This window comes from Erinaceus europaeus, chromosome 13, assembly GCF_950295315.1.
Source record: "Erinaceus europaeus chromosome 13, mEriEur2.1, whole genome shotgun sequence".
Lineage (NCBI taxonomy): Eukaryota > Metazoa > Chordata > Mammalia > Eulipotyphla > Erinaceidae > Erinaceus > Erinaceus europaeus.
Window position 1 is genome coordinate 61164254 of NC_080174.1, and position 13813 is coordinate 61178066.

At 50.9% G+C, this 13813-nt stretch overlaps 2 protein-coding genes across 4 annotated transcripts; one reads left to right on the forward strand and one right to left on the reverse strand.

Annotated features, from left to right (window-relative positions):
- The first annotated feature begins 1457 nt into the window (after positions 1-1457).
- Positions 1458-2693, forward strand: DYNLT4 (dynein light chain Tctex-type 4). 2 transcript variants are annotated; one of them, XM_007530980.2, is made up of 3 exons: positions 1458-1709; positions 1836-1909; positions 2004-2693. In XM_007530980.2, exon 3 carries the CDS (start codon positions 2014-2016, stop codon positions 2671-2673), a length of 660 nt encoding a protein of 219 aa, XP_007531042.1. In that variant the 5' UTR covers positions 1458-1709; positions 1836-1909; positions 2004-2013; the 3' UTR covers positions 2674-2693. The 2 variants fall into 2 exon arrangements, with proteins under 2 accessions (XP_007531042.1, XP_060062000.1); XM_060206017.1 differs by having other exon boundaries at positions 1836-2693.
- On the reverse strand, positions 2687-8036 carry PLK3 (polo like kinase 3). Of its 2 annotated transcripts, none has more exons than XM_060206016.1 (15): positions 7677-8036; positions 7435-7542; positions 7224-7340; positions 6965-7094; positions 6785-6872; positions 5874-5969; positions 5585-5783; positions 5349-5475; positions 5053-5144; positions 4722-4815; positions 4487-4570; positions 4231-4393; positions 3514-3709; positions 3300-3413; positions 2687-3207 (listed from the first exon to the last, which is right to left on the reverse strand). In XM_060206016.1, the coding sequence occupies exons 1-15, from the start codon at positions 7884-7886 to the stop codon at positions 3016-3018; spliced, it is 2010 nt and encodes a 669-aa protein (XP_060061999.1). In that variant the 5' UTR covers positions 7887-8036; the 3' UTR covers positions 2687-3015. The 2 variants fall into 2 exon arrangements, with proteins under 2 accessions (XP_060061999.1, XP_007531041.1); XM_007530979.3 differs by having other exon boundaries at positions 3580-3709; positions 7677-8032.
- Positions 8037-13813: the final 5777 nt, after the last annotated feature.

Here is a 13813-nt window from a genome sequence, read left to right on the forward strand (position 1 = left end):
TTCTTCCCCTCCCCCTCCCACACAGGGCCCTGAGCTGAGGAAGTCATCCAAGCCCCACCCTAGCTTTACTCAGGGAACGGAAATGTTTGTCCTTACAGAGGTTGATGTGGAGACCAAAGAGCCATGACGTACTCCTTCCTGTGGGCTGGATCCTGATTCCTGAGCAGCCACCCCACAGACTCTAGGTCTCCCCATATCCCAGCCCTCTGTGACTTGCTCACAAGTGAAAAGCCTGTTGTGTGTGTGTGTGGGGGGGAGGGACGGGGGGGATGGCGCAGATGGAGAGATAGTTCACTGGGTAGTACCATGCACTAGCACTTAGGCTTGAGTCCCACAAACACACACACACAACTGCCACCCATGGGAGTACCATGCAAAGTCTCCCTGTCTTTTAAAAAATATTATTTATTTATGTATTTTTAATTAGAGAGACCATAGTAGTGTTCAGCTTTAGTGTCTGGTGGTGCTGGGGACTGAACCTGGGAGCTCAGTGCCTCAGACATGAAAGCCATTTGCATAACCATTATGCTATCTCCCCAACCCCTCTCCCCAGTCTTTCACCTGTTATCTGAAAAAAAAGAAGAAAAAAAGTCTGCCATGAGGGATGGCAAAATAGCTCACATGGATAGTGAACTGCTTTGTCCTTTGCTCAGAGTTCGAGCTTGGCCCCCAGCACATTGAAGGAAATCTTGATGCTATGGGCTTTCTCTGTCTTAGACAAAAAAGAAAGCAAGAAGTAGGGCCAGGTCATGGTGCACCTGGTTGAATGTACTTGTTAAAATGCACAAGGACCCAGGTTCAACCCCTCAAGTCCCCACCTGTACAGGGAAAACTTCATGAGTGGTGAAGCAGTGTTGCATTTCTCTTTATCCCCCTTCCTCTCGATTTCTGGCTGTCTCTATCAAAAATAAAGATAATTTTAAAAAAATAAGAAAAGAGTTTTCATGTGCCTGAGGATCCATTGTCCCAGGTTCAATCCCCAGCACCACCATAAGCCAGAGCTGAGCAGTGCTCTTGATATTCTCTCTGTATCTCTCATATTAAAATAAAATAAAATGTTTTTTAAAAGGGGGGAAGGAGTCTGCCATGAGCAGTGGAATTATGTAGGCAAAATGTTCCAGTGGCAGAAATAAAAAAGTGCTCTTGAGCATAGGGGGACAGCCTTTTTAAGCAGAGCCCCTCTCTACACTTGTCCCCTCAGTCATCTCTGTTACAGAAGTACTAGAGCAACCCCTCACTTTGCACGTGGTGTTCATAAGTCAGTCAGAGCTGGAGGAAGGGAGGGAGGGAACGGGAAGCAAGAAGTCCTTGCTTAGCAACCCGTAGCAACTCCACAACACAGGCAAGGGGCCCAAACCTTCCCACCTTCTGGGCAGGCCAGCTAGGCAAGAACAGTGGAGCCAGAAGAGAGCTCTGACTCAGGTGCCTACAGGAGTTTCAGGAGAAGAGGGCAGCCATCCCAGACGTCACTCTGGAGGTAGGGCCAGAGGCCAAAAGCAGAGGGGGGAAGAAGCTTCATGAATCACCTGAACCCAGGGTTAACCAGTTGTTAGGGAGATCTAGAAACAGGTGAGGTGTAAAATGAGTGAATTCAGGACCTGCAGAGGTAGAATCTGGGGTTGAAGGAGCTGTCTCTGTTCAGCTCTTCTGATTAGGCATAGGACCAGACCAAGGCAGAGGACTCCCTTTTCTCTTGCTGGTGAAATCAGGTGGGAAAAAATGAAACATACTTAGAGTTCACTTAGCTAACTCCAAAGCGCACACAGGTAAGTGGAGCTCAGGGACAGGGACCAGTCTAAAACTAGCATCTCTTCCCTTGTTTATGCCCCCGACAGTCCATAATCTTCTAAGAAGGTAGAAATCGACACAGTCCCAGGCTATCTGATTCATCTCCCCCCCCAAAACACAGGTAAGGAGGGGTCCCGGGGTGAAAACTCTTATCACAGAGTAAGAGACAGGGTGGTGGCCAGCAAAGCCATCCTGTCCAAATGTGGACTTTGCAGGGATAGGTTCATGGCTGCCAGGCCTTTGCCCCCAGGACACCAGGAAGAGGACACTACCAAAGACCCAGGGCTAAAGTTGTCACCAGTACGGCCCCTAGGCCGCCTGCCCAGCATCGATGAAGCCGGGCCAGCGTGTGTGGGTCCCGCCTCCCGCCGCGCCTCGGTGGTGGGCCTGGCCTCATCCTTCTCACGCCGCAGCTCACTGGCTGGTCCAGGCGCAGGTGCTGGAGGTCGGCGACCATCGGTGGGTCCCGTGCCCCCTCTAGGCTCACGGGTCAGCTTCTCGGGATTGCCCCTGGCGCCCATCGGGCGGGTGGCACCCTCTTACCGCATGGAACCTGCGCCTGGCGAGCACTGGGAAGCCGCCCGTGCACAGCGCGCTCTGGAGGCGGCACTGGCCTCCAGGCTGCGAGACATCTGCTACTCCGGCTCGGAGGCAGGTCCACTGGCTCAGGAGCTCTGTGAGCACCTACGCATGCGCTTGCGTGAACTCTGCCCGCCGCGCTACAAGCTGGTGTGCAGTGTGGTGCTGGGGCCACGCGCCGGCCAGGGTGTGCGCGTGGTCAGCCGGGCGCTCTGGGATGCAGCGCAGGACGGGCTGGCCTCTGCCACCTACACCAATGCCTCGCTCTTCGCCGTGGCCACGGTCCACGGGCTCTACTGTGAGTGAGAAAGCCTTGGAGTTCTGCAAAATGGTTTATTATCTCGGAAGGAGGCCCTCCTTGGGGCTCACGTCCCAATAAATAAATGTCTGTCAATAAATAAAAGTGGTCCATAAACAGTGCCCCCTAGCCAGGGGCTAAGGCTCAGGCTTATCTTGGAGAAGGAGTATGGAGGTACCTAGGATAGGCAGCCTCCAGCCCCAATAAAGCTGGTCCCTGATTCTCTGGGGGATTCAGTTCACAGCCCCCAGTGAGGCACCAAAGGGACAAGGAGGGCCACGAAGGCATAGCCTTACAGGCACAGGCCTCAGACCAAGGACTAGTGCTGGGGGCTGCTCTGCAGCAGGGGCCTAGGCCGGGCAGCGGTCCCGGAGCAGGCGCAGAGCATAGCGGAGTCTCTGACGCAGGTCTGGAGAGCAGCCCAGCTGCCGGAGGTGGGAAGCGAGGTAAGTACAAGCACTGCGATTCCGGGCCACAAAAGTCACCAGGAGGGGCTCCCAGCCGCTGAGGATCAGCTTGGTGTGGTCCCCATAGAAATTCACCTATGCACAGGAGGGCAGCACTAGTCAGGGCCCAGGCCCAGCTTCTTCCTTGCACCTTCCCACACTTTCCCTCCAACCCGAGTGGCTTTTACCTGGACAGTGCCATCACTAAACAGCATGAGTAGGGCTTGATCAGTCTTGACCCACTGCAGCAGAAGTGGGGGGACAGGCACCTCCACCTCTTCTACACTGGGCAGGTCTCCACCCTGGGAGCAAGGGAACAAGTCATTTGTCTGACATGAGCCAGGGTCCTTCTATGAATCTCCCTTAGAGGTGCAGCCTCTAGTTTGAACCCCCCACACTCACTCGAAGGGGACGAGGAAGGGATTGGAATGTGGTAGCCCTCAGTGTACCCCATCTCAGTCCACACACCTTCATGAGGCGCTGCTCCATGTAGGAAGCAAAATACCGAAGAACACTCAACTGAGGCTGCAGGGCCCGTGGCACTGCATCCACAGAGAAGGAGAAGTGTTTTGTGCTTGTGGGGTTGTAGTACACGATCCTGGAATGGGTGAGGCAGAGAGGGTCAGACACAGGGGTCAAGTGGTGGCACACCTGGTTGAGTCCACACGTTATAATGCCAAGGACCCGGGTTCAAGCCCCTGGTCCCACCTGCAGGGGTAAAGCTTCACAAGTGGTGAAACAGGGCTGCAGGGGTCTCTCTCCCTCTCAATTTTCCTTTCCTCTCGATTTCTGGCTGTATCTGTCTAATAAAGATAGTAAAAAAATCTTATTAAAAAACCTTTAAAAATGTTTAAGGGTGGGGGCAGATAGCATAATGGTTATGCAAAGAGACTATCATGCCTGAGACTCCAAAGTCCCAGGTTCAATCCCCCACACCACCATAAACCAGAGCTGAGCAGTGCTCTAGTTAAAATAGAGAAAGAGGGTCAAACAAAGCTCTGAATCAATGGTCCACCCCTGAGACACTACAGGCTTGTACCCAGAAGCACATTACAAGGTGCAGCCCTGCTGGGGCACATCGGCCTGGATATATATAAGACACTCCATAATAGCACTTACTTCCTGTTCGCCGACAGGGCCATGTGTGTGCCATTGTTGAAGAGCACAGCCACACGGCGGCTGGACAGCTGATACCCGAAACCAAACTTGTTGGAGTAGTCAACCCACTTGCTGACCCACACCAGCGGCTCTGGCTGAGCCAGGGGAGCAGGATTCTGTTCAGCTGTCATGAGAGACGAAGAAGAGAGAGAACTGTTCCTGGACTCCCAGCCAAAGCACTCCCACACCATTCACAGATACCAGACCTCAAACTTACCTGAGGGCATGAAAGCCAGGCAGTTTCTCAGAGCACAGAGAACTGACTCCACCACTGTAGCCACAGTAAGACCTTCTTCAAACCCTGAATGAAACAAGGCACTGAGAATTAGCCAGTAGCCCCCCACCTCCTGTCCCCAGTAGTCAGGCCATATTGCTCTGCCGACTCCTTTCCTTTGGTCCCTGGTTTCAACCCCAGCAACCTCTAGCACCTCTTGGGTCTCCTAGTTGCTCACCATCTCCACTGCTTGCCAGTGTCCCATGGGGCGAACTGTCTTCAGGGGCTGTCTCGACCAGGCTGACCTGGGCTAGACCAGAAGCTGCTGGAACCTGGAGGATTGGGAAGGGGAAGAGGGTGAGATAGGCCCTGCGATCCAAATTCCTTGAGAGTCCATGGCCCGGCACTGTCCTCCAGGGCACCTTAGGTCAGCCCCACCTGGCTAATGAGACACAGCCAATTAGGCCACCACGAGGTAAGATGCTTCACCAGACTCTTTTATCCCAGGCTTCCTGCAGCTGCTAGGGTGAGGGTGAGTCAGGGGAACACTGCCCACATGAGCAGCTCACCTCAGGCTTGGCATCCTGGTGACATATGGATGTCCGTGTAAGGCCATTTACCAGACATGAGACTTCATCCCGCACCTCAGGATGGTTCTTACCTAGGTAGGGGAGATGGAGCCCTCAGCATACTGCCCATCCCTGTGATCCCGGGGTGGGGGTAAAGGGGGTGACACAAAGGAATACCTCAGTGCCTGTATAATACATACTCAGCCCAGGAGTCACAGGCACCCACACATGCCCCCACAATGTAATGGACCACTGTGCCATTCTGTGCTCTCAGACTACTGACATCCCAGACTTACTCTTATTCTTTTTCCTGCCAAAGAGACTCTTGGTAACTTTGACAAACAGAATCTTAGCTGGATTGAGGGGTATCAGGTCTGGAGCTGTCACACAGCTGCTGGCAGGGAGCCGGTCGGGGGTGTAGCCCTGAAGAGGGGAGCCATGAATGGAAGAGAGCCCATAGGGGTCCTGCCACCTGTCCCATTCAATCCCCTAGGAGTATGCAGGCTGGACTTAGGTGTCTGTAAGCACAGACCTTGGTAAAGAAGTCATGGCGCAGGATCTGGTCGATTGAGGGGCGGTCTTGGGGCGATGCACGGAGGATAGAAGCCAGGAGCTGTCGGGCAGGCAGTGAAAGGCTGGCGGGCAGCGTATAGTGAACTTGCTTGATGCAACGGTATGTCTCCTTCAGGTCAACTGTCTCAAAGGGGGGGTTCCCACATAGCAGTGTGTACCTGAAGGGAAAGATAAGGGGGTCAGGAGTGGAAGGTATGTTCCACCATGTGCCCAGCCATGTGCAGATGACCCTGGATCCTGGGACTCACATGACACAGCCCAGGGACCACACATCTGCTTCAGTCCCGTGGCCCTGTCTCTGCAATACTTCTGGAGCCACATAATTGGGGGTGCCACAGATGGTCCTGAAAAAGGCAGGGAGGAGTAGAGAAGGTTCAGACCCAGCCTGGTTAGCCCCCCACCGCTGCCCCCACTGCCAGTCCAGACAAAGCAGCTGCCTGTCACCAAAGGCTAGAGAACTCCTGCTTGTCCTGGGACAATAGATGCTGGGGATGGCAGCTGAGTCCCCGCCCACCCGCCTGGCCCAGCTGCTCGGCAGGACAGGGAGAGGCCCTGATCCCCAAGCCAGTCTTCTCCTCTGGGTTCAGATGGCTCCTCACCGATCCCTCCCCTCCTTCCTCTACTCCTGCCTGTCAGATACCCACAAAGACTGTCACCTCCTATGGCCTATGTCACACACACCAACACCAGCTGTCACATCCCCCATAAACACTCACTGCCACATATGCTGTGTCATCCACACCTAATCACCAGGCCATATCATATCAGGGTCTTCTTGCACACTCAAAGGTTCCCTGTCCTCCCATTCCTACACTCTCATTCTGTCTCAAAAACATTATTTCATGATCCTATCCACACTGAGTCAGTCATACATCACCAAGAATCCTTATACCCTTTTCTGTCTCAGTGACTCAAACACCCATAGGACCCTCCACCTCTGCAGCAGTCCCAGTAACCCAGGCTGCCACCTACACTACACACACACACACACACGCACACACACACACACACACACACACACACAGCCCATCATCCCTCCCCCATCTATCACATGTACACACACATCAGGCAGTCATGGTGCCTCCCACACAGACACACTGTCACGCACATCCATCTGTGTCACACACAGGCTGTGGCCATCCCCTCCTCAAACACTTACTTCTTCCTATGCTCTGGAGGTTCCAACCGGGTTGCCAGTCCAAAATCCCCCATTTTCAGTTCCATATTCTCAGTGATAAAAAAATTTCCTGGATGTGGCCAGAGAGGCATATCAGAGACTCCTTTCTCTTTGCCCTTCCTCCCTCCCCCTTATAATGCCCTGCCAGCCCAGGAGTCTCACCCAGTTTGAGGTCTCGGTGCAAGATGCCTCGATGGTGCAAATATTTAAGTCCAGAAAGAATCTGCCGCAGGTAGTAACGCACCTCCGGCTCCAACAGGGTGTGCCGGGCCTTCCAAATGTGGGCCAGAGACTGCAGAGAGTCACTGCTTCAGCCCCTGGGCTGCCCTGTCCTCAGCTGTGCTAGCTGAGGAGGAGACAGGACCCAGCTTTGGGTCTTTAGCACCCCAGCCCCTTCCCCTCCGCCATCCCCATCCCTCACCTTTCGGCTACAGAGCTCCAGGAAAATATATATATTGTCAGCATCCTCAAAGTGGTGGGAGAAACGCACGATGTGACGGTGCTGCAGGTTCCGGTGCAGCTCGATCTCATTTAGGATCTGCCGTGGGAGCGCAAGGCTGTCAGTCATTCTTCCCTGGCTCTGAGCCGCAGCCCCAGTCCCAGCCCTCGTCCTGGGCCGGGCCCAGGCTCACCTTCTCGCGCTGGTGCGGCTTGGCTATGCGGCTCTGGGAGACGACTTTGACCGCGTAGGAGCTGCCTGTCTCTGTGTCGGTGGCCTCGTAGCAGCGGGCGAAGCCCCCCTGTGAGCGAAGGACTTCAGGCCACAGCATCCGCACCCAGAACAGGTGCCCCCCCTCCCCAAAGCACCCCCAGACAGAGATCTCCAGCACCCCCGCCGGACACGACCCCCTCGGCTGGGATGCTCCCAACTTGCCTTGCCCAGCAGGCGGCCTTTGAAGTAGGTGCGGCCGCTGCGCGGGTCGGTGATGAGGCGCCCGGGGTCTGGCGCCGGCGGCCCGCCCAGCATCTCCAGCTCAGGTCCCGGCTTGGCAGCCCGAGGCGGCCCGGGGCCGGCGGGGGGCGCGGGCAGGGCGGCCGCGCGCGGACAGGGTCGCGGAGACAGGAAGCCGGCGGCGGGCTCCATGCGGGCGGGGCGAGGCTGAGGCCGCCTGGCTGGATCTCTGTTCCGCCGGCCCGGGCGGCGCGTGGCACTGCCAGGATTCGCTACGCTGCGCTCGCGCCCAAGGGAGCCCAACGTTTTTATCAATGAACTGCCTCCTCCCCGGTGAGCAGTCACCAAGGCCCCGCCCCCTTCCCGGGGACCAGTCACCGCAAAGCCACGCCTCATGTGGATGACGTCACCGACAAACTCCTCCTCCCATCCGAAGCAACTGGAAGCCCAGCCTCCTGCTCACGCTTTAAAGACACAGTTCCGCGGTCACTATGCGGGTGCAGTCTGGATGTCCAGGCCATTCCCCGCCCCGCTCTCCCGCAGTCATCTGGTGACTGAGAGTGAGGCTAATGAGGTCTCCTTCTTTCCCCATCTGTACAACTCCCAGCTGTAGACTAGAATGGGGGTTGAATGTCTGGCGGTGTCTCTCTAGCAAATAGCTGGATCAACGTTGTAGCCTGAGTCGAGGGGTGGTGGTAGTGTATGTGTGTGTGGGGGGTCTGCCTTCTCTTTCACGGGACCACAATTGCGCCCCTACCCTCAGGCAGAGTCCCTTGGCTTGGTCCAGTCCTTCCAGCCTGGTTTGCCAGCGGGCTGAAGATGGTGGCCCCACAAGCCAGAGCATGACATTAAAGGCCTTTACCTAGAGCTGGGCTCTTCACTTCCATACTCAGGGTCAGATCTTATACTACAGCGGGATCCCCATTTCCTTTCCCTGAAAATACCAATTGAGTCAGCAGCAGCCGGAGGCCAGAAAATGAAGAATTGGATTTTCACAAATCAAGTGAGGGACAGCTGGGCAAATGATCCCTGAACCTCTAGACGCCCCAGTCAGTTCTTTTCCTTCCCAGATCCAGAGACAGAGATGTGATATCTTAATTTCCCTGGTGTGTTTTTCCCTAGATTATAGAACTCCTAAGGCCTTGTCCTTAACACTTGGCCTTCAACCTACCACTGGAGATCAATTTCTTAAAAAATTTATTTATTATTAATCAGAAAGAGGAGAGAGAGAAAGAGCTTTGGTACATGTGCTGCCAGGAATTGAACTCAGGACCTCATGCTTGAGATTCCAGCGTTTTATCCACTGTGCTATCTCCCGGGCAACGGGAGATCAATTTTTCTAAAATATTGATTTGTTTATTCCCTTTTGTTGCCCTTATTGTTGTAGTTATTGTTGTTGTTATTAATGTCGTCGTTGTTGGATAGGACAGAGAAATGGAGAGAGAAAGGGAAGACAGAGGGGGAGAGAAAGATAGACACCTGTAGACCGGCAGGTGGGGAGCCAGGGGCTTGAACCAGGATCCTTACACGGTCTTTGTGCTTTGTATCGCCCTGACTCTCTTTGGGGATCAATTATTAACCCATTCAGTCCTCAAGGATTTATTGAGAGCACTTACTAAGAAGCAAACCGTAAGTAAGACTGGTCAAGGTTGCAACCCTCATTTAGTTTATATTCTACTTGGTAGAAACAGACAATAGTCAAGAATAAAAACAAGATAATTACAAACTGTGAACAGTGCTATAAAGGAAGTAAACAGAAGAATAACCAACTTTCGAAAAAGTAGCCAGGAAAGTCAATAGTTATTGAGTACCCAATTTCTGTCAGTCTTATCTCCCAAACAACACTGAAATATAGCTAGTTTGCTCCATCTGTCCCTCACACCTTAATCAGGGCCACAGACTCTCTGGATAAGGCTTATTGCTACTACAGTAACTTGCCAATATCCTTGCCTTTTATTTCATCTCCATTTTGTCCTCCTATATGACAAATCTATCCAATTCCCTACCAAAGGGTCCAGGTGGTGGCATACCTCACAGGACTGTCTTCTTCTTCTTTGAAGTATTTTTATTTACTTATTATTGGATAGAAACAGAGAGAAATTGAGAGAGAACGGGAGAGAGAGAGGGAGAGAGACACTTGCAGCCCTGCTTCACCACTTGTGAAGCTTTCCCCTGCAGATGGCCCCTGCAGGTGGGGACCAGGAACTTGAACCCGGGTCCTTGCACACAATGAGGTGCACCTGGCCCCCAGGACCTTCTTTTTCAGCTTTGTACTTCACAATTAGAAGGGAGAGCCAAAGCAGCATCAGCTGTGGAGAGGTAGTACAGTTGAGTGAAATGGAGGGAGTAAAGGATGATGTAAGCAGGAAATCTTCAATTCAGGAGTTTGGTCTTTCTCCTGTCACATAAGTGTAATTTCCATTTTTTATTTTTATTTTATTTTATTTGCCACCAGGGTTCTTACTGGGGCTTGGTACCTTCACAATGAATCCACTGCTCCTGGTGGCCTTTTTTCCTTCATTTGATAGGGGAAAGGAGATAGAGGAGAGAGACAGAGACACCTGCAGCACTTGCTTCACTGCTCCTGAAGCTTGCCCTGCAAGTGAGGATTGGGCGCTCAAACCTGGTCCTTGCAGGTGGCAATGTGTGTGCCACTGCCATGTCCTCCTTTTTATTCAAGTCTTAACTTCCCTACATGGGCTTTGGTAGTGGTCCTGAGGCAGCACCCACAGGTGTAAATCCAGGTGGGTGGGTGGGTGTGGTCCTTCCCAGGTTCACAAGAAGGATTTCTGATCACCTTGCTATGAATGGCACAATTCACATAGTAATATAATTTCACATACAGCTTGGGAACTACAGACACATAGAAGACACTTAGCTTTGGAAATATCCTTGATGACTACAGCTTCTACTATGTTCAGAATAATGAACTTCTTAATGGCTGTGTTCTTGGGCACTCTTCAGGCACAGCTGGTTCAGTTCATAGGCTGCATATCACCATGGACCTTTTTGTAATTATTTTTAATAAATTTTTTAAAAATTATTTATTAATGAGAAAGATAGGAGGAGAGAGAGAAAGAACCAGACATCACTCTGGTACATGTGCTGCCGGGGATTGAACTCAAGGCCTCACGCATAAGAGTCCAGAGCGTTATCCACTGTGCCACCAGACCACTGTAATTACTTTTTTTTTTATTTATTTATTTATTTATTTATTTATTTATTTATTTATTTTTAAAGATTTTATTTATTTATGAGAAAGATAGGGGAGAGAGAGAAAGAACCAGACATCACTCTGGTACATGTGCTGCCAGGGATTGAACTCAGGACCTCATGCTTGAGAGTCTAGTGCCTTAGCCACTGCGCCACCTCCTGGACCACTGTAATTACTTTTTTATCATGGACCTTTTTGGTATGACCACTATTCTTTCTTTCTTGGTCATCTCAGAATCAAGAACCTTAGAGAGTGTTTTTTTCCCTTAATGTATATGTTTTAGATTTACTTTTATTTATTTTCATGGGAGAGAGACACCAGAGATCTTTGGTGTCATAGGGTTTAAAAAATACACACGTTGGGGGTCGGGCGGTGGCGCAGTGGGTTAAGCGCATGTGGCGCAAAGCGCAGGAACCGGCCTAAGGATCCCGGTTCAAGCCCCCGGCTCCCCACCTGCAGGGGAGTCGCTTCACAGGCGGTGAAGCAGGTCTGCAGGTGTCTATCTTTCTCTCCCCTTCTCTGTCTTCCCCTCCTCTCTCCATTTCTCTCTGTCCTATCCAACAACGAATTGCGTCAACAAGGGCAATAATAATAACCACAACCTAGCTACAACAAGGGCAACAAAAGGGGGGGAAAAATGGCCTCCAGGAGCGGTGGATTCATGGTGCAGGCACCGAGCCCAGCAATAACCCTGGAGGAGGAAAAAAAAAAAAAAATACACACGTTAAGTGCAAGTGGCACAAAGTGCAAGGACCTACATAAGGATCCAGATTCCAGCCCCTGGCTCCCCACCTGCAGGGGAGTCTCTTCATAGGCGGTGAAGCAGGTCTGCAGGTGTCTATCTTTCTCTCCACCTCTCTGTCTTCCCCTCCTCTCTCCATTTCTCTCTGTTCTATACAACAATGACGGCATCAATAACTACAACAATAAAACAACAAGGGCAACAAAAGGGAACAAATGAATAAATAAAATAAATTATATTATTATATTATTAAATAAATAATAATAAATAAACCTGGGACTTTAGAGCCTCAGGCATGAGAGTTTGTTTGCATAACCATTATACTATTTACCCCCTTTCCCTGCTTCATATTGTAACTGCCTTTCAGACACCAAGTTCCAGATGCTACTATGATTCTGTCCTGTGCAGATGACCTCACCAATGTGTCCCACAAACTCATCTCTCCAGAGTTCGACCCCACCAGGAAAAGACAGAAACAGACTGGTGGTATGAATCAACCTGCCAATGCCCATGTCCAGTAGAGAGGCAATTACAAAAGCCAGAACTTCCACCTTCTGCACCCCATAAAGAATTATGATTCAGGGGCCCAGGTGGTTACACACAGGATTAAGTGTACACAGTGCAAAGCGCACACAGTGCAAAGCTCAAGGACCTTGCACAAGGATCTGGGTTCGAGCCCTGGCTCCCCACCTACAGGGGGGACACTTCACGAGCAGTGAAGCAGGTCTGCAGGTATCTTTCTCTCCCCTCTCTGTCTTCCACTCCTCTGTCGATTCTCTCTGTCCTATACAACAACAACGGCATCAATAACAACAATAGTAATAACCACAACAATAATAGAACAGCCAGGGCAACAAAAGGGAAAGAAATAACCTCCAGGAGCAGTGGATTCATGATGCAGGCACAGAGCGAGCCCCAGCAATAACCCTGGAGGCCATAAAAAAAAAAAAAAAGAAGAAGAACAAAATGTTAAATAAACAGGAACCAGAAGGTAGGAAGAGAGCAGGTGAGAATAGGGATTTTAGGGTGGTAAGAAGCTAGAAAGTCTATTTAGGTATATACCTAGGGACCCATGACTTTGGTGACTTTTGCTTGAGCTTGACAGATAACATGAGGGTGAACTAAAAATATTGTCTGGGAAGACAGAGTTGAGAATAGAGTTAGAAAGCTGGATCAAGGCAGAGAATAGCTTCCAAACTTTTAGAGAACATATAAATACAATTAACTGTTTACCACATCAATCTGACCCTATTGAGCACCGTATTTAAATCCTATTTAGCACAGAAGACTTTATAACCTCCAAGGACAGTTCCCAGCTGTGACCATGGACTGTGAGCTCACACTGTTACTTTATAGTGAGGGCAAGGTTCTAGAAAGGCCCTCAAATGGGCTTATCATTCTGGTACATGTGCTGCCAGGTATTGAACTCAGGACCTCAAGCCTAAGAATCCAATGCTTTACCCACTGAGCCACCTCCCAGACCACTCAAAGGGGCTTATGATGACATTCCTGGTGGAAATGACCAGTGATGATGGAGAGAGGGGTCTATTAGAGATATAGACCCATTGTATCTATGGGGGAATCCGAGGATTCCCTGACTAGAGCCGCAGGTTATTTATTTTATTTTAATGAGAGAGACAGAGACAGAGAGAGGGGGAGAGAGACAGAGAACAGAGAAAGAGACCAGAGCACTTTTCATTTCTGGCTTATAGTGGTACTAGGGATTGAACCTGGAATCTCAGAGCCTTTGGCATGAAAGGTTTTTATTTTTATTTTTGTTTTAAAATTTTATTTATTTATTAATCAGAAAGGAGAAAAAGAAAGAAAGAACCAGATATCACTCTGGTACATGTGCTGCCAGGGACTGAACTCACGACCTCATGCTTGAGAGTCTAATGCTTTATCCACTGCCCCACCTTCTGGACCACATGGAAGTCTTTTTGCATAACTTTTATGTCAACTTTCAGTCATGAAAGTCTTTAGCAGAGAGTTTGGTGGTGGTGCACCTAGTTGAGCTCACATATTACAGGGCACAAGGATGAGGGTTCAAGTCCTCAGTCCCCACCTGCAGAGCAGAAGCTTCACAAGCAGTGAAATAGTGCTGTAGGTGTCTCTCTCTCCATATCTCTCCCCTCCCTCTCAATTTCTCTCTCTATCAAAAGA